The sequence below is a fragment of the Suncus etruscus genome, chromosome 1 (genome assembly GCF_024139225.1).
Source record: "Suncus etruscus isolate mSunEtr1 chromosome 1, mSunEtr1.pri.cur, whole genome shotgun sequence".
In the NCBI taxonomy this organism is placed as follows: domain Eukaryota; kingdom Metazoa; phylum Chordata; class Mammalia; order Eulipotyphla; family Soricidae; genus Suncus; species Suncus etruscus.
The window spans coordinates 143,376,301-143,394,678 of NC_064848.1; the positions used below are offsets into that span (position 1 = coordinate 143,376,301).

General features: G+C 38.0%; 1 protein-coding gene across 1 annotated transcript in view; it reads left to right on the top strand.

Annotated features, from left to right (window-relative positions):
* Positions 1 to 18,378, top strand: part of LRGUK (leucine rich repeats and guanylate kinase domain containing) — an 83,802-nt gene that overhangs the window by 18,037 nt on the left and 47,387 nt on the right. The window contains exons 7-8 of the mRNA XM_049782244.1: positions 6,838 to 6,962; positions 11,967 to 12,110. Of these exons, the coding sequence (XP_049638201.1) occupies positions 6,838 to 6,962; positions 11,967 to 12,110 (269 nt within the window). The remainder of the gene's footprint in view (positions 1 to 6,837; positions 6,963 to 11,966; positions 12,111 to 18,378) is intronic.

Sequence of the window (18,378 nt, forward strand, 5' to 3'; positions counted from 1 at the left end):
AAAAAAAACAGTTAAAAAGATCCAAGAGATATATTTTTAGCATTTATTTTGTTCATGTAAAAAATTACCTTATTATGATTTTCTAAAAATCATGAAGAAAGGAATTAGTGAATAATCGCTATAGAAACTTGATAAACTGCCCTAATTCAATATGTCAATATGTACCTTAAATATAACTCTGAAAGACCTGTAATTCACCTTGGTCTCAATAAAAATTATCAAAAGTAAAAACAGAAACTTGATAGATAGAAATAAAACCTAATACTTATTCACAATAATAACCTCCCAGTGAAATAGTCATAAGGTACTCAAGGTGGTTTAAAAAATGTGTAGGGAGTTGAAGAGAGAGGGAGAGAGAAAGACAGAGAGAGGAGGAAAATGTCTACTACAGTTGCAGTCACGGGAGAGGGCATGGGGCAGGAAGAAAACTGGGGATCTTGGAGACAGTATATGTGCGCTGGTGAAAGGATGGGTGTTGGCCATTGTGTGATTGAAATTCAATTGTGAACAACATAGACTGTATTTTATGCTTATTCAATTAAATAATTTACTTAAAACAAACAAACAAGCTAGAGCAATAGTTTAGCAGGGAAGGCGTTTGTCTTGCACATGGCTGACCCAGGTTCGATCTCCAGCATCCCATATAGTCCCCTGAGCCTATCAAAAGTAATTTCTGATCACAGAGCCTAGAGTAACCCCTGAGCACCACAGGGTGTGACCCCAAATTCAGAACAATCAAACAAAACAAAGCAGAATGCTGTGCTGATTACCCCCATACTCTGGGCTTTGGAACGAGCATTTCTGAGTTCCCAGATGATACGGATACTATGATCTGAGATTCACAGGTCCAAGCTCACAGACCTCTCTCATATTTTACAAACTAGGCCTTCCCAGTCCGTAGCCATAACATCTCCTTGTTTTGGAAAGCCTTAGACAATTGGCTCTTTTCTTTTTTAAATAACTCTTTTTGAATTTGTTCAACCTTTCCTAAGAGGGTCTATGTAACTTTTCTTTATGAGAGATAAAACTATTTTCATTTAAATCTATAATTATTTTAACTAATATCTTTATTTAAGCATCATTATTACAAACATGTAGCTGGGTTTCAGTTATAAAAATAAATCCATAATTCTTATTATAAAAAAACCAATGATTTTAAGTAAAAGCACCTATTAATCATGCTTTTACTTAATAATGCTGACAACATGACTATAGTAGATCATATTATCGACCTCAAAATGAGTTAACAGAAGGTCTTAACTTTATATTATTATTCCTTTTTGTCTTTTATTGTAGATAACTAGTGATTAATTGATAATCATCTGAAATCTGAAGTGGATTAACATCACCAAGTGTATGTCAATTTGTTAACTCTTAAGGAAGAATGCGGTTGGTCCTTTACCAAGAAACATTATTCATGCAATATTTTTAAAACTTTATTTATTGATTGGTTGGTTGGTTTTTGGGCCACACCCAGCGGCGCTCAGGGGTTACTCCTCGTTCTGCACTCAGAAATCACACCTGGCAGGCTGGGGGCCCATGTGGGATGCCAGGAACCGAACCAGGTCCCTCCTGGGTCAACCACATGCGAGGCAAACCCCCTGCCTATGTGCTATCTATTCGGCCCCTTATATAATATTTTAATTATTATAAAACCAGAGAATTAAAAAAATAATTTATAGAATTAAAAAAAAAAGATTCAGACCAGGAATTAGAGATCAACTAGTGCTAACCATTATTTTAGTGGAGCCCATGAGTTAAGAAAGTTCAATGATTTGCCCCAGAGATGTTGGTCCATGGTTTAACCAAGATAACTTCTGTAGTCCATTGTTTCTGTTGGCTTTGCATGCCAATGCTGGTCACTGAGTAATTACCCCCTTTTCCACGAATCCATTATAGGGTCTGAACATTTTATTTCTTAGAGAGATTCACTCCCATAGCCAGAGAACATTTTTCACTGCTAAAGTGATATAGATCTTGCAGGATTGCTTTTGATTATAGCCATCATTGCAGCTCTCTCCACTAAGAGAATGGTGATGGATTTCCTGCGTGTTTCTCGGTAACTGTTTTCTTTACACCCGAACCATATTTTATGATTGTAGACAATGAATAAGAGCAAATACAGAACCAGTGAATAATTCATGTCAGGCACTGCAAGCTGCTGACAGCATCACCGACATGCGAATATACCTTTCTAGGCTTGTCCAGGCGCATGTTCTGCTGAGTTTCTAAACTCCATTTCCATGAGGAACTAAAATTCCACCGGAAAAGACTGATTCTACAGAATCATAAAGCATTAGAGCTGTATTGCATTTGGAATCCTTTGCATCATTTTCCCCTGATATGCCCTTTGAAAATGGAAAAAAAATTCTTAAGAGAGTTGACCCAGTCATTTCTTTCATGGGAATAGTTTAGTGACTTTTAAGATTGTATCTCTTCTTACAGAAATGTTCCAATATCCTGTGAAAGAATTATATTAGGAGGAAGGGCAACTAACGTTTCCATGAAGGTGCTTAATATAAGCAAAAGACAGATTAAGGAAATCCAAACAAACACTTCTTGTCTGCATCTCGCACCTGCAAGGACTAGCTTGCAGATCTAGGTGGTTATTACCTATGTCTCTGAGTAACAAAGGTGACAAACTTTTATCCCACTTAAAAAAAGAAACCCTTGACTGGAGTGATAGATTTACAGAGTTGGAAATCCCTTGAAATGGAAAAGGGATATGAGGAGTTGGGACACAGGAGATAGATATCTCTGACTCTTCCTGACTAGCTCATGCTTGATGGTAGCAGGGTAGCTGCAGAGATGGCAGTCAAAATCTGTAGTCCCTCTCTATTAGGGCAGCATCTACAGTCCCTCTCTATTAGGTTCTTGCACTAGTAATTACCTAAAATATGATTTTAGAGGAAGTGGGATGTGCCCAGGGAATAGTGGTAAGCTGTGTTGTCTTGGAAAATTACTGTCTACACAGCACATAAGCTTTCCTTTTTCATGGCCCATGATCTATTGATAGTTCTGGGATTCTAATTTGTTTGGCATTTGGATCCTGGACTGCTTCCCCTGGGAAGGCTTTCTCATATGTTGCCCCCAACTAAGCATCTGCTCAATGCTGTATCATCAGAATACCTAATAATTTTGGTAGGAACAGAGCTGTTAAAATACTGGTGCTTTAGGTACAAGGAGCAAGATTGTGGTGGTTCCCTGTATAAAGTGAGGCCAACAGTCACTTAAAGGTTACTTTGCCTGATTTTCTTGCCAAAGATGGTTATTCCAAGGGTATTTTGCATGTGTAGCAGGGCCAAAGTTGAATTTCTTGTTTGCTGGATAGGGATTAATTTTGTTACAACCCCTATCTATAAAGGTCTGGTCTTTGTTCTATTACCAACATGATATTTAAAAAAGCCAAAGGGAGTGGAAGCAGACAGGAGCCTAGTGTCTGTGAGCCTAGTTGTTCATCTCTAAAGCTGTACTGGCAGGAAGCCTGGCAGAAGTGGGGAATGTATACAGACAAAAAGCAGAACTGTGCTTCTGTCCACAGACTGAGTCTAAAACCAGCGAAGAAAATCATAGTGAATTTCTACATCATGCAGCAATAGTTTCTCATCATTGCTACCTTTAGTTCCCTGACTGAGACTTAGACATGGACCAGCAAGGGGTTTGATAAAGAAATGGTTAGTCGAGAGTAAGTATCACAGAGTAAAATTGCTGTGAATTATTTATAGTAGATATTGCAAAATGGCTTCCAAAATAGCACCAGTGTAGTAGATCCCACTCACCTAAGAACATGAAACTGTTTTCTCACATTTTCTATTAATATTGTCATTTTTTTGTCTTCTAGATAATAGTTGGGGGGGGGGGAAGCAGGTCACACCCAACTGTGCTTAGGGGACCATACAGAATTGAGATTGAATCCAGGACTCTTTATGCACTTCAGGTCTTTGAGCCATTTCTTAACCCTAGAAATCTATTATTTGTTGTCTACCTGTTTATTTTGTGAATGTATTTTTCATATATACCCCTGCAATTGTGTAAGAGGTATAAAAATGCAAAAAGAAAACTAAATTTTTCATCAGAAATGAATACTTAAGAATTTTAGTTTAATGCAAATATTGAAAAAAAGAAAATAGAAAATGGCATGCAATTTGAAGTTCCTGAAAAACTTAATGGGCAAGATTTATAAAGGAGAAAAAACACAGTATGGAAAAAAAGGATACATTCTTAAGAAAGTTACTGTGATATCCCAGAACTGTCGAGAGGATTAACTTGACAGAATTAGAGAATTCTCCTTAGTTTATAATGTGAATGAAATTGGATTAAAAATAGATTTTGCTTATAGTAAAGAACCATAAATGCCAGGGTGAAGAATTTGGATTTCATCCCATAAGATTTTTTAACAAGGCATGATATCCAATTAATATTTGGCCAGAATTGAGTATTCTGTGTAAGGGCAAAGAGAAATAGGTATTGAAAATGTCTCTTGATGCTCAAGCTGAATTAAGTGGGCAGAAGAGTGAATAAAAAGAAAGGAAATAATTAAAGAGATGTTTTAAAGCCTAAAATGCCAGAACTCAGTGATGGATTTAATGCCCTAAATATTAGAAGTGACTGAGGAAATGGCAGTGTCTGGGGTTACCTGAGGGGAAAGCTGAGCAATGAGGGTGCAATGATAATCCTGAAGATTTGCTGAAGGAATTCAGAGTTAACAAAGTGAGCAAAACTGGTAACTTTGAGCTTACAGTTTTATATGGCTGCAAGAAGGGTGCAGAGCACTGAAGAGATTTTGTTAAATGGCTCCAAGACTATCCATGGCTATCAGTGGAAATATACACTGTTAAGTAAGAAAGTTATGGAGAGAATGGAGTTACTATTTTATTTTATTGTTATGCCTATCAAAATTTTGCCCATTAAGTTTTTTCTTTTGGGGGGTGGGTCATACCCGGCTCAGGGGTTACTCCTGGCTCTGCTCAGAAATCATTCCTGGCTCGGGGGACCCTTTGGGATACCAGGATTCAAATCACAGTCCATCCTGTGGTAGGCCACGTGCAAGGAAAATGCCCTACCTCTAGTTTACTATAGGTAAACTATTCCTGGATGAACCCTGGCTATGCTGGGCAATCTTATGTGGTGTTACTGATTGAACTCTGGTCAGCCACATTATACCTTACTCTGTATCATCCCTCAGACCCAATTGTTCTTTATATTATCTTTCTTTATTTTTCATTTTTATTTTTGGGTCATACTCAGTGGTGCTCAGGGCTTACTTTTGGCTCTGCACTCAGAAATTATTTCTGGCAGGCTCAGGAGACTATGTGGGATGTCAGCAATCAAACCTGAGTCAGCTGCATGCAAGGCAAACACCCTTATATATTGTGCTATCACTCAGGCCCCTTATTTATTTTAAAAGTGATTTGCCTTATCATGGATGGACATGGAGATTATTATTATTCTGAAATGAAATGAGTCAGGAGGAGAGGGGTAGATATAGAAATAGTCTCACTCATCTGTAGAATTTAAGAAAACTAAAACACATAATACTCAGAGACAATAGAGATGAGGATCAGAGGACCAGCCCATGATGTGAAGCTTGCCACAAAGAGCGGTGAGAGCAGTTAGAACACTAACTACCAGGACAACTACCATGACAATAATAGTTGGAGCTGATCACTTTGGACAAGAACTGGGTTCTGAAAGGGGATAAAGTGATATGCATGTAACCCCCTCACTGACAAAAATGCAAACCACAATGTCAGAAAGGGAAGAGAGAGAGCAAGAAAGAGCGAGAGAGAGAGAGAATGAGAGAGAGAGAGAGAAAGAGAGAGAGAGAGAGAGAGAAGAGAGAGAGAGAGAGAAGCAGAATGCATGTTCCAGAAACAGGCAGGGTGTAGGGTTTGGGAGGGAAATGGAAGACATTGGTGGCAGGAAAGTTATGCTGGTGAAGGGCAGTCAGTGTACATTGTATAACTGAAACTCAACTATGAATAGTTCTGTAATCATGGTGCTTAAAGAATTATCATTAAAAATCAAAGGAAGTATGATAAAGATAAAAATATTGGATAAAAGCAGTATGGAAAAAAGATATATTGTCAAGAAAGTTATCAGTACATTCTAGAAGTGTTGGAAAGAAAATTTTATATCAGGATATTTTGTTCTTTGCTTTGTTTTGGTTTGATTTATTTTGCCGCTCAGTATGAGGTCAGAAATATCTGAACTGTAAGCTAGAGGTCATGAGATCTCTAAGCTATGGGCTTGTTTGGGGGATGGTAAAGCTTGATGCTTATTGCCATTCATGGGTGACCCCTTATTAATAATTCCTGTCTGTCAGCACATGAGTTTGTTGAAAATCCAAGGGTAGACTCTAGACCGTCAAGGAGGCCACCCTAAGTCCTCTGACATTTCCTTCCTTACCCATTAAATGAGTCACATATCCAGATACATGCACTGACCATACTTGAAATTCTTGCCCTTAAAATATTCAATTTAGGTCCAGAGAGAATGAGAGTACAGTAGGTAAGTTGCTTGCCTTGCAATCCGCTAACCTGGGACCTCATATGATTTCCTGAGCATCGCCAGGTGTGATCCCAGTTCATTGGACCATGAGAACACCCTGAAGACTGCTGAGTGTAGCCTACAAAACAAATAGCAACAATAAAATACTCATTTTAAGTGATGAAAATGAGAAAAGGCATGAATAAATGTACCCCAGGTCACTGCTCAGCCTCTTTACATCCTCTTTCTTTTTGCAATTGTTGGAATTTTCTAATGTTGATTTAACCATGAGTCTTTTTTTCTCCAAAATGTTTCTGACATTTTTCTTAAACAAAATCTGGTATATAGGCAATGAAATAGAAGAAATCGTTGGCTTACAGAATTGCAACAGTCTAACTCATCTCAGTTTGTCCAAAAACAAGATCACAACCATTAGTGGCTTAGATGCATTACCAATCAGAACTCTTTATCTGGTAAGTTGAGCAATGCTGATATTATTTCTAGAAGTGCTTGCAAATAGTGCCCTAGGAAGTACATGGAATACTATTATTTGGGAAAATTTAAAGTTCCTAAAGAACAAATTCCATTATGAAATGGTATTATCTTTAATTTTGTTAGCTTGTTTACATTGTCTGGTATATGTGTGTACATGTGCAAGTTCATAATATTTTGTGGTAAAGTGAAATGATTTTGTAAAATGATACCCAAAGTCAATTTTTTAAAATACTTACTTCTTGTGCCAAGATGGATTACTTTAAACAGTCCTTCAAGAACATTTTCTAATGACTTATTGATAAAATAAAAATGAGTCATATTTAAACATCATATTTATTTGTGTTGCCACTCTCTTGCTCTCAAGTGAACCTCAAGATGTTCCCTGGGCCCTGAATTTGCCATTCCTTTTATGTTACTGTGTGCTAGTCTTATGCTTGAAGGCCGGGATTAAGGCCAATAATAAATAATTTCAATCAGAAACTCAAAAATATGCCTTTCTATAAAAACACTCCTTTTAAGCTTAGTAAGATGCCTCAAAGGAAATACAATTTTTTCAAAAGAAGTCAGCAGTATCATAAAATTCCCAGAGATCATATTTTTGAGATTATAATGCAACTCACTAATTTAGATATTGATAGTATATTTTGTAGATTATTCTAGATTCCTTCTGCTTTCTTCCCTCCTCCTACATTTTTTGCCCTCAGTTGACTTTGCTATTTTTTATTCTATCTGTTAGGGTAGGTGGTCAGGGAGAATTTTAAATTGAGACTGTGATATTTTACTTAACATGTGTGTGGATTCCTTACAGGTGAATGAGTGTTGACTCCTTTTGAAGTGACATTTGGTGGCTAGAGAGCTAGTATCCATGTCTCAGTCCTTGGGACCACATATGTCGCCATCTTATTGTTAGGTCTGGCCTTAGATGCCCTGGAGTATCACATGGTGTGGAGCTGCTGATCTCTGGAATCACAGAGCCCAGTTAGCCCCACATCCTTGGGTCCTTGCATTAAACTAGACCCTGAGAACTGCTTAGGAGACACTCCCACAAAGAAAAGACAATTTGATTATCTGCAGATGTTTTTTGAGGGGGTCCACACATGGTGTGCTCAGTTCAGTGATCAGAGGTCAATTGTGGCAGTGCTTGGGGAAGCATGCAAAGCTAGGTATTAATCATATTCAGTATGTACAAAGTATGCACTCTAGCTCATTGAGTTTTCGATCTTTCCAGCCCAATCTGCATATTTTTTTTACTTACATAGTATACTATTCCTATTTCAACCCAGACAATGGAAAGGGAGATAAGTGGGATGTATTTTTTCAAGGAACTTAATTCCTTCTGGTTTAGAAAACTAGGCTGTAACTAGGGGAGAGTAAAACACCAGTTCCCAGGACAGAGGTTAAGATATTAGAAAAAAAATAATTATTTTCCCAAAGCTTTATGTAAGCCATATTAGTAAAACATACAGAAAAAAAGAAATTGGTGAATTAGTTGGAACATTTTAAAACTTATCAATGATAATTGAATTTTCTAGATTATCAGCTATATGTAATGCTTGTTTTGTAGCTCGTGAGAGCTGCATCTTTTTTTTTTTTAATGTATCTTTTCTTATTGGCATTTTCTCTCACTTAAAGTGGAGTGTGTTAATGGGGAAATATTGTGGAGACATACTTAACTAGAGAAATTAGGTTGGAACTCAAGGATAACATATATCACCTTTATTTAAGAGTTTGTCCCAATAACCAAGCATTCATATTGATATTCTGTATCAGATAGCTTCCAGAAAAAGCATGAGACCAAATTTTCTATAATAGTTTAGGTGGATTATTCCTAATCCTGTCCCTAACACTTAAGAAGTACTAGAAAATACAAACTATTAGCATTTTTCTTAATATTTTTGAGTTTAGGGAGGTTTTCCCTACATGTTAGTAAATAAAAATTTTTATTTATGCAATATGAATATGCATGGATAATTTTTATTTATACAATATGGAGCAATAATAATAGGCAGGTACTTGCCTTGTACATGACCACTTTTAGTCAATCCCCAGCCACACCAGGAGTGATTCCTGAACACAGAGGCAGAGGTAAGCCCTGAGTATCACCAAATTTCACCCAAAAACAAACAAAACACTTTTAAAAATACATATTTATTTAAAAAAAAAACCAATGCCAAAAAAGAAGGGGTACAGAGAGGTAGTACAGAAGACGGGGGATTTACCTTGCACATGGCCAACCTAGTTCAGTCCCTCACACCCCTATTTGATTCCTTGAGCACTGCATCTCCAGGACTAGTCCCTGAGCTCAGGGTCAGGAATAAGCCCTTAGCATCTCTGAGTGTAGCCCTCCCTCCTCACTTAACAATAAATAAATACATTTTAATGCTTTAAATGTATAGAATTAGAAAACCTGTAGAACATGACTATTTTTACTATCTAGGTTAAAAAAATTTACTATTAGGTAAAATTGGTTCTCTCAAACCAACTGGTATTTCCCCAGCATAAGTTTTATGTACATAAAAAGGACAAATGTTGTTTACTATGGGCTCTTTGAACAACCACTTTCCACTGCCCAGTATGGACAATGAATAGCAAACTTCAGTTTTCATTTTATTTTAGTAAAAGCAGCTTGTTTTCCCTCTCCAAATGGGTAGAGTAAAAATACATCTTATTTCACTTACATATGTAGAATCTCTCTAAAGGCCTCCTTTCTGCTGAAAATGAGGAGGAAATAAACTAGAACTATTCGAGCAGAAACTGGACATCCAGTCTTAGGAGAGTAGATCAATTTCAACATTGACTGGAAGGTTTGATGAGATGCCTTTTCACTCAGAAATTCCAATTCTAAGCCTTTCTCAGTCCTGCTTTCTATCATGACCATAGGCTAATTAAATTTTTCTATGCCTCACTCTCCTCTTATGCATCCACCAATTTGAAAGCCATCAGACACTGCAAAGAATTATTCCAGGCTATCTTCCACATCTACAGCACTTGAAAGGTCTTTGGGAAGAAGTGTATTGTATATAAATTTGATATGTGGGCATATTTTAAATAGGATATTGAGGTCTTATTTCATTAAGTTAAATTAATGTGGATTTTATGTTTAGTTTTCTCTTGCCTTTTATATTACACTTTTTTTTTTTAAAACTCTGAGCAGTAAGAAATTTGCCTTAATGTAGGAAAATGGGACTATGGATAATTTTTCTTCTTATTATGGAGATTTTCAACCATCTATAAAAATAAAGGGAATTGTTTCATGAACCTCCATGTACAATCATTTAATATCCTAGATTATCAATATTTTATTTATATATTTAAAGTAATAAAATTATACTAATTAATACAAATTTTCATTACTGAAGTAAAATCTTATTTTAAAAAATAAGATGGAATGAGCTCTTGCTGCTAAATGTACCAGGAAACATGTTTAGGGAAAATTTTTGTACACAGAAGTGGGTACTAGAATGTTTTATCTCTAAATGCTTATTAAATATTTTAAAGCTTTAGAAATAGAAATAACATGGCACTAACTAAAATACCCTCAAAATTATTCTTTATTGTATTTCTTCAGTTCAAATTAAAAGTTTAATTTTTACTATAGTCAATTCTTATACCTCAAGGCTAAGGAACATAAGGTATTATGAGCATATTGGAAATGTACATAAAAATTCAAATTACTGTTATTTCAGTAACTTATGAGTACACAAGGTTTGGAAAAAAGACAACTTTTGAGACTTAAGTCTTTGTTAATGCTGTCTAATTTATTGAAAAGCATAGATTTGGTTATCTGTTGTGGTATAAGAGTTTATGCCAACCAAGTATCATGTTATCTTGGTACCCAACGAAATCTCCTTTTCATGTAGAGATTTTGCTAGCTAGCAATTCTAAAACCTGAACTAGGTTTAGCTGAATTTTTCTTATTTTGGTCTTGTCCATCCAGTAAACAATCTAGGTTGCTGGGGGCTTGAATGGCTGTGTTTTCCCTCTCTGTATACTTTTGGAATTCCTGGCCATCTGACCTCTGCTATGTGTGCCCCCTCCCCCCCAGTTCTCAATTCTCTAGTATAAAGTAATTGAAGTTCTTAAATGTCAATCCAGGGTGCTAAGGCATAAGAGCTGTGGTAGGCTTTCTCAAGTCTTGGATTTGGTGTTGGTGTGCTTCTACTTTTTTCTTTTGGTAAAGGCAAGTTGTAGATTCTGTTTATACTAAAGGAACTGTACAAGAAGAGCACAGATATTTGGAGACCTATGTCTGACTACCACAGTTCTCTGGATATAAAGTGATTGCATTTAGACTGTTTCTGGAAGACAAAGTACATATGGAATTGACAATAGTCAAAGTGGTTTATGGAGATGGTGATGGAAAGAATTACATTAATTATATATTTCTCAAGATATATATGGAGTTATGCTGCCATTAGGTGTTAGGCATGCATTGTTAAAATCTTACACTACCCGATTTCTGTTTTTACCAAAGTTTTGAACATTCATCTCACTTTTAACATTACCGAAAATATATTCTGAGCCTTTCAGTTGAAAAATTGGGATTTTTCCCCCACCTCCAAGATGTATGTGAATGTATTTGGGAAGGTAAATGATGGAAATGGTATGAGGCCAAGGACAAGAACGGCTTACTGATTTTCAGAGATTTGGAAAGAGTTCAGAATGAAAATTTTTCAATACACTTTGTCCTATTATATTATTTTTAGACAATGAGTGTATATATATTTGGTTTGTGGCCATAGTTGGCCATGCTTAGGGCTACCTTCAACTCTGTTTTAAGGTTGTTCTTGGCAGTTATAAGGGTGCAGCATCAGGTATCAAACCTGAGTCTTCTCTATGCAAAGTATGCTTTGCCTGTGGTTGGCCTATTGAGCTAACTCTTTGGTTCCACCATTTAGCATATTTTTAAGAGTGGTATTATAGTGTTGAGCATAGCTGCATTCCAATATAAGTATATATTTATATTTTTTAATTCAATTTAGAGCTGTAACAAAATCGAGAAGATCACAGGTTTGGATGAACTGAGAACCCTGCAGATTTTGGACCTGTCCCATAATCAGATCAGTAGTCTCCAGGGCTTAGAGAATCATGAATTCCTGGAAATGATCAACCTGGAAGATAATAAGGTAATGTCTGGTTTCATGTCTTGGTTTATGTCTTTATGAAAGGAAATATTAGGACCCATTACTGCTTTCCCAAGGGCTGTCACATTAAATTGCTATTCAAGAAATCCTCCTGGAACAGTAGTTACAGAAGAAAGATTTTGCTTTTTGTTTTAATTCAAGAAAATACAGTAATTAATTTTTGGGAAAAAAAGATTTCTAAATCCATTGTTTTAAAGATTTGAACAACGAAGATTATAATATTTAGTATTAATAATTAATGTTAAATATTTAATATTTTAGTTAGTGCAGTGTAGCCACATTACCAGCATACAATCTACATGGACTTGTTGTTGGACTATTTTATGTGTTGATTCTCTATGACAAATAATCATGAGAAGTAAGGCATGAGATGCGGTGCTAAGCACAAATAGCATCTCATTTAATTCTCCTTAAAACTGCTCTCTTCACTTTGCTTTTGTTTTTGTTACAGTGAGTCAGGATTGTACACTTGGATATGGTGCAATACTTCAGTAACAGTGCTCACTGAGGCTTGCACACTTGCTGAAGGTGCTGAGTTGTACTTAATGGGGGAGGCCTGCACACTTGATTGCAGCACATAGATCACCCCAAAACTGGGACCCAAAGAGCCATGCAAACAGCAGCACATCAGGAAGACTAAGAACTTTCCTTCTACCTGTGGAGACTCTTGTGACTAAAAGTTGTTTCTCCTACTCTTTGTTATAGTGATTATTATAGCTATAGGCATGTTGGGAGTTGTCCAGACAGTAGTACCTCTGGTTGACTGTTCTGGGTCAGATGAATCTCAGGTGTGGGGCAGAGCAGGGATCATACCAGTGGCCTCATTCCTAAAGGCAGATGCTCTAGCAACGGGCAAGTCCTTCACTCGCATCTTAATCCCATTATGTTACTGTTAGTTTACAATTGAAAAGACTGGGTCCCAGAGATATGAAGCAACTTGGTCAAAACAGAGGGAATGCAGTTAGGACAGAAAAGGGACCACTATGACAATGATAGTTGGGAATGATCACTCTGGACAAGAACTGGGTGCTAAAAGGAGGAAAGGTGATCTCCGTTATTCTTCTTCAGTAACAGCATAGCAAACCAGTGTCTAAGGAAAAAGGAAAGAAAGAGAGATAGTGAAAAGAAAAGTGTGTATCATAGAGGCAGGCAGTGGGATAGAAGGGATACTAAGGAGCCGTTGGTGGCAGGAAATGTGTACTGGTAAAGGGATGTCTGTTGGAACATTGTATGACTGAAAATCAATCATGAATGACTTTGTAACAGTATATCTCATAGTGATTCAATTGAAAATTTATAATTAAAAAAGTTACAAAATAACAAATCCAGGATTCCCCAGTAAAGAGTAAATTGACCCAGAGTCACTGTTTCTAACCCTGAAATCTAATACATGGATGAAGCCTTCCTTTCATTTATGATCTAATTACCAAAAATAGTGTTTCTCAATCAGGGCCATATGACACCCTATAAGCCCCAGGATAATCCAAGGAGGTCATAGTTGAAAGTCATGTCATGAAAGGGGGCTTAGTAGGATGCCCAGCTGGATGGGCAGGGGGAACATAGGAAAGAAATAAGGCCCAAAGGCAGCCACAATCAGAAAATGAGTATGAGACTCAGCTAGAAGAAAACTTGCTACCAATGGTATTAAGGGTCATTCCTTTCTTGGTGTGCAGGGGATTTCTTCCAGTGGTGCTTAGGGACCATGCTTGTCAAGACTAAAACCCAAAGCCTAAGAAAGCTTTCTGATATAAATATAACAGGAAGTATAAATGTTAGAAACATATAGAATTTAAAGGTCCCTAGTTGCCATAATAAAGAGAAACCTAAAGTTAATTCTAATAACATTTTTTTAGTTCAACATAGCCACAATGTTGCCAGAATTCAATCAACATAAAATTATTGTTGAGCTGTTTTATGTGTTTTGGTATCTGGGGTATATTGTACAGTCAGTTACGTTCCAGATGTAGATATGCATAGTAGTAAATACCATCCAGGATAGAGTAAATCTAGAACAACATCAGGAATAATGTATTACTTTCATTTTAAGAGGCTTTGAGTTGTGCTTAGGAAAGTTGAAAAAAGTAAAAAGATGGCAGGGCCATTAAATGAAGAAACTACTTTCTTCTCAACTGTTGAGGAGACTCCATTAAAGAAAAAAAAAAAAAACCTATGTGTCCCAAAGGCAGAATCCTTTGGCAACACTTAGATCCGTAACAATAACATAACTCCCGGGCTCCCCACTGCGCAGGTTGGGGAGCAACCTGCAGTCCTTTGAAATATTCCTATGAGCTAGCCATAGATTTCCTCAGAGATTTCTCCAGCTCTCCTGAGAATACAGTGTATCAGGGATGGAAAATTTATCATTTCAGAGCAGTACAACATAGCTGTTGCCTCTTATCTGATTTGTTTGCTCTTTGGAGAATGGGGCCTTGACTGGGGCCCTGGCATCAGCATTCCTCACAGAGGGTGGAAGAGGAATTGGAGAGCAAGGCTTCCTCATGACCTCATTTGGACAAGTCTTCTGAGATTCTTTGGCAAATATTCACCCTCAGCTGTGGATCTGTCATTAGAGTTGATGTCATTTCCAGCATTTAACATGTACCCCCAACTGTTGCTTCTTCCCCCACCACCCATGCCATTGCCAACTTCTTACTTTGAAGTCAAAGACTGGTTTGTAAGTTACTTTGAGAACTCTGTTTGACTTCTCTGAGTCCAAATGCCATTCCTTTTTTAGAAATAATTTTTTAATTGAATGTCCAACATCCATCCTTTTACCAGTGCACATTTCCTGCCCCCACTGTTTCCAGTTTCCCTCCTTCCCTCACCCTGCCTCTTTGTTTTCACAAGATTGCCTCCCAGCTGCTCCTCATGGATTTTTTTAAAGTATTAGCAATAGAATAGTCTAAGACTAATAGTTTATTTTTATTTGTTTGGGAGGAAGGTTGAGTCACAACTGGCGATGCTTACAACTGGCGAAGCTTACAGGGCTTACTCCTGGCACTGTACTCAGGAATTATTCCTATGATGCTTAAAATAGCATATGGGATGCTGGGATTGATCCCTGGTTGACTGCATGCAAAGCAAGTGCCTTATCTGTTGTACTATCACTCCAGCTTCTAAAAGCAGGAGTTTAAATTTTAGGAAAAATTGTATTTCTGGTGGGGCTTCCAGTGTCTCCCTGTTGACCAAGCTTTGGCATTCCCATCTAAATGTGGAGACTGTTGTGGCTAAAAATCTTTTACTCTACATTGTAGTTATTATTATAATGCTACTTTAGGGAACTAGGGAGATCTCCAGAGAAGCCCTCTGGCTGACTGTTCCAAGAGATGCCATCAGTGTCTCAAGTAGGGGGCATGTTGCATCTTCATTGGCAGCCCAACTCACACTTTGGCTCACTCTTGTGAGCAGAAGGAATTTGAGGGATCTGAACATAGTCTGGCTTCTAAACGAACTTAATTTCTCTCTGGAGTTGTTTGTTAAGCCTGGCAGGAGAGGGTGTGCTTTAGATAAGTCCTTGGGGTTCCTGGTCTCCAAGGGCTTACAGCCTTAGGGGCAGAGGCTACTGAAGGGTGAGATGATTAGATCTCTTTTACTCCTTCTCCTGCCTGGTCAAAGTCTTACTGGTAGGGGCCTTTTCAATTAACCTAGAACTTTCAAACCAAGACCAGCATCCCTTTCCTTAGTTTCCAGTACCCTTAGTATCCCATTCTTAGTGCCTTCCCTCTGCTGAGGTTTTCTGCCTATGCAGCCTTCATAGGCCCTGAATTGAGGGCAGGTAAACCTATAAGCTGAAGCCTTGCATCAAGCAGCCTTGACCAGCTAGACAGGCAGGCGCCACTAATATCTAGGATTTCTCTTGGGCATCTGGTAAGAAAAACAAAGCAAAATAAACAAACAAACAAGATTTTTGTTTTGGCCAAAGGAGCAAGAAGGCCAATTGTAGCCATTTTGTTCAGATTCTCTTGCAGAACAGGCTAGTCCTCACCTCAGAAGTTCTAATATGTCCAGATTCTCTGTGTGAAACTTTCCCCGCAACTTTTAGGTTGCTTTATGTCTTCCTTTTATTAAAACTTATTGTGCAAGGGTGCCAGAATGACAATACAGTGGGTAGGATTCTTGTCTTGCATGTGGTTGACCCAGGTTTGATTCCTGGTACTCCATATGGACACCTGAGCACTAACTAGGAATGATCCCTGAGTGTAGAGTCAGGATTTAACACTGAGCACACCACCAGGTATGACCCCAAGACAAAACAAAACAAAAAGTAAAAGAACAAAACTTTCATGCAAGGCATCCATACCCTGTATCAGGGAGCACTGTCTCGAGTGTCCCCCTCCCATCTTCTCATGCCTGAGTACTACTTCACTTTCCATTGCACCTACTAAAACCTCAGGAGGTGTAAAAGTATCACAGAGACTTTACTTCCCAAAGACTCCTTTGTCTTTCCCACTAAGATATAGCTTCATAAATTTAGGGAATTGACCTATTCCCCTTTATTCATTATAATTATTTTGGTAATATATGTTACTTAGGTAATGTTTTTATAACAGTGTTAAATGTTGATTACTTTTTTTGTTTTGTTGTTGTTGGGGACATAGCTGGTGGTACTCAGGGATCACTTCTGGTGGAGTCCAGGAACCCTATGGGCTGACAGGGATTGAATCCAGGTTGGCCTTGTACAAGGCAAGTGCCCTATCTGCTGTACTATTTCTCTGATCACCTATGTGGTGGTTTTGATGTACACAGTTACCACACCTCACCACTATCGAAGTGTCCAATATCCTCCACTAATTCATTCTAGTCTTCCTGTTCATTCACCTCTTTCATTTATGCTCACCCCTCCCCTTTTTCTGGCATTTTCACTCAGTTTTGTAAACAAGGTCAAAGGCTTATCATAATTCAGTATTATATATAGTTTACTTGCTCTGTCTGTATGCCACAGGTGAGTGAGATCAGCTGATATTTTGTCTTTCTCCCTTTGACTAATCTCATCTAAAACCAGTTCTATCCACGTTGCAGAATTGCATTATATATATTTCATCTTTCCATATATCTACCTACTCCTCCACTGTGTATATATGCTATTTTTCTTTATCTATTCGTTCTTAGTGGGTTTATAGGAAAGAATGTTTGGTACATTGGTGAAAGGTGTGTCAGGGTTCATCTGAAGAGGTGGGAAACTGCTCAGGAAACATTGCAGCACTGTCAGATACATAGCATTACCAACTGATGTTATTCCAGTAAATCCTTTTAATAAAACAAAAGAATATTTGTGGAAGGAATATCCAATTCTCATTAACCCTTAGGAGTTCTAGGAGTGTCCCTTTCTTATTTAGTGCTGGGTTGTTGTGCTAAGAATCTGGTGTGACTGGGTATTGGAAATCAGATGTGTGCATGTTCTATGGGGTGAGGGCTAGGGAGAGAGAGACAGAGATAGAGAGATAGAGAGAGAGTGAGTGGGAGAGAAAGAGAGCCTGGAAGCTAAAGAAGTAGTTGTATAGCAATAATTAGAGACTTCCTTAAGGTAGTAATGGAGAGAGAAGAGGGAAGTTTGAGTTCTCTGAGGATTTATGAAGGGAAATTCATTGGACAGTTTGGTGGTGCTGCATGAGAAAAGAGATGGAGCTAAAGAGGGCCCCAAGATTTTCAGGACTTGGCAAGAGTGGTGACTTCCAGCTACCTCATACAGAGATCCAGGAGCCCCCAACTTCTCCCTAGTCACTTTACCCTCAACTGTGGAGGCCACCACTCATTCCATCACAGCATCTGTGCTGTGCCAGCTTCCTGCTGTCTACCAAGGTAGACAGACCAGAGCCTTAGAGCTGGTTCTCTTGGAATCTAGTTTTTTATGAAGCTCAAGGGGTGGAATTGTGACGGCCCAAAATATATATATTTTCCCCTAACCCCTGGACCCTGTGAAGATGAACTGATTTGAATGAAGGCTCTTTGCAGCTATCATTAAGTGTCTGAGGTGAGATGGTGCAGGATTTAGGATGAACACATGTGCTGAGGGGATGCCTGGATCTATGAGAGACAGCTAGGGGCAAGGAAGGACTCTGATTCAGAGAAAGTGTGGTGGCCCCAGTGCCACTGTACACTTGGATAAGAGAGAAAGAGAGAGAAAAAGAGAAGAGAAAGAGACAGAGAGACAGATAAACAGAGAGAAACCTAGGTGTCTGGCTATCACATTTGCGGTAATTGTTCTGACAACCCAGATATGTGAATAATGCATATCTTGGGATAGAGAATA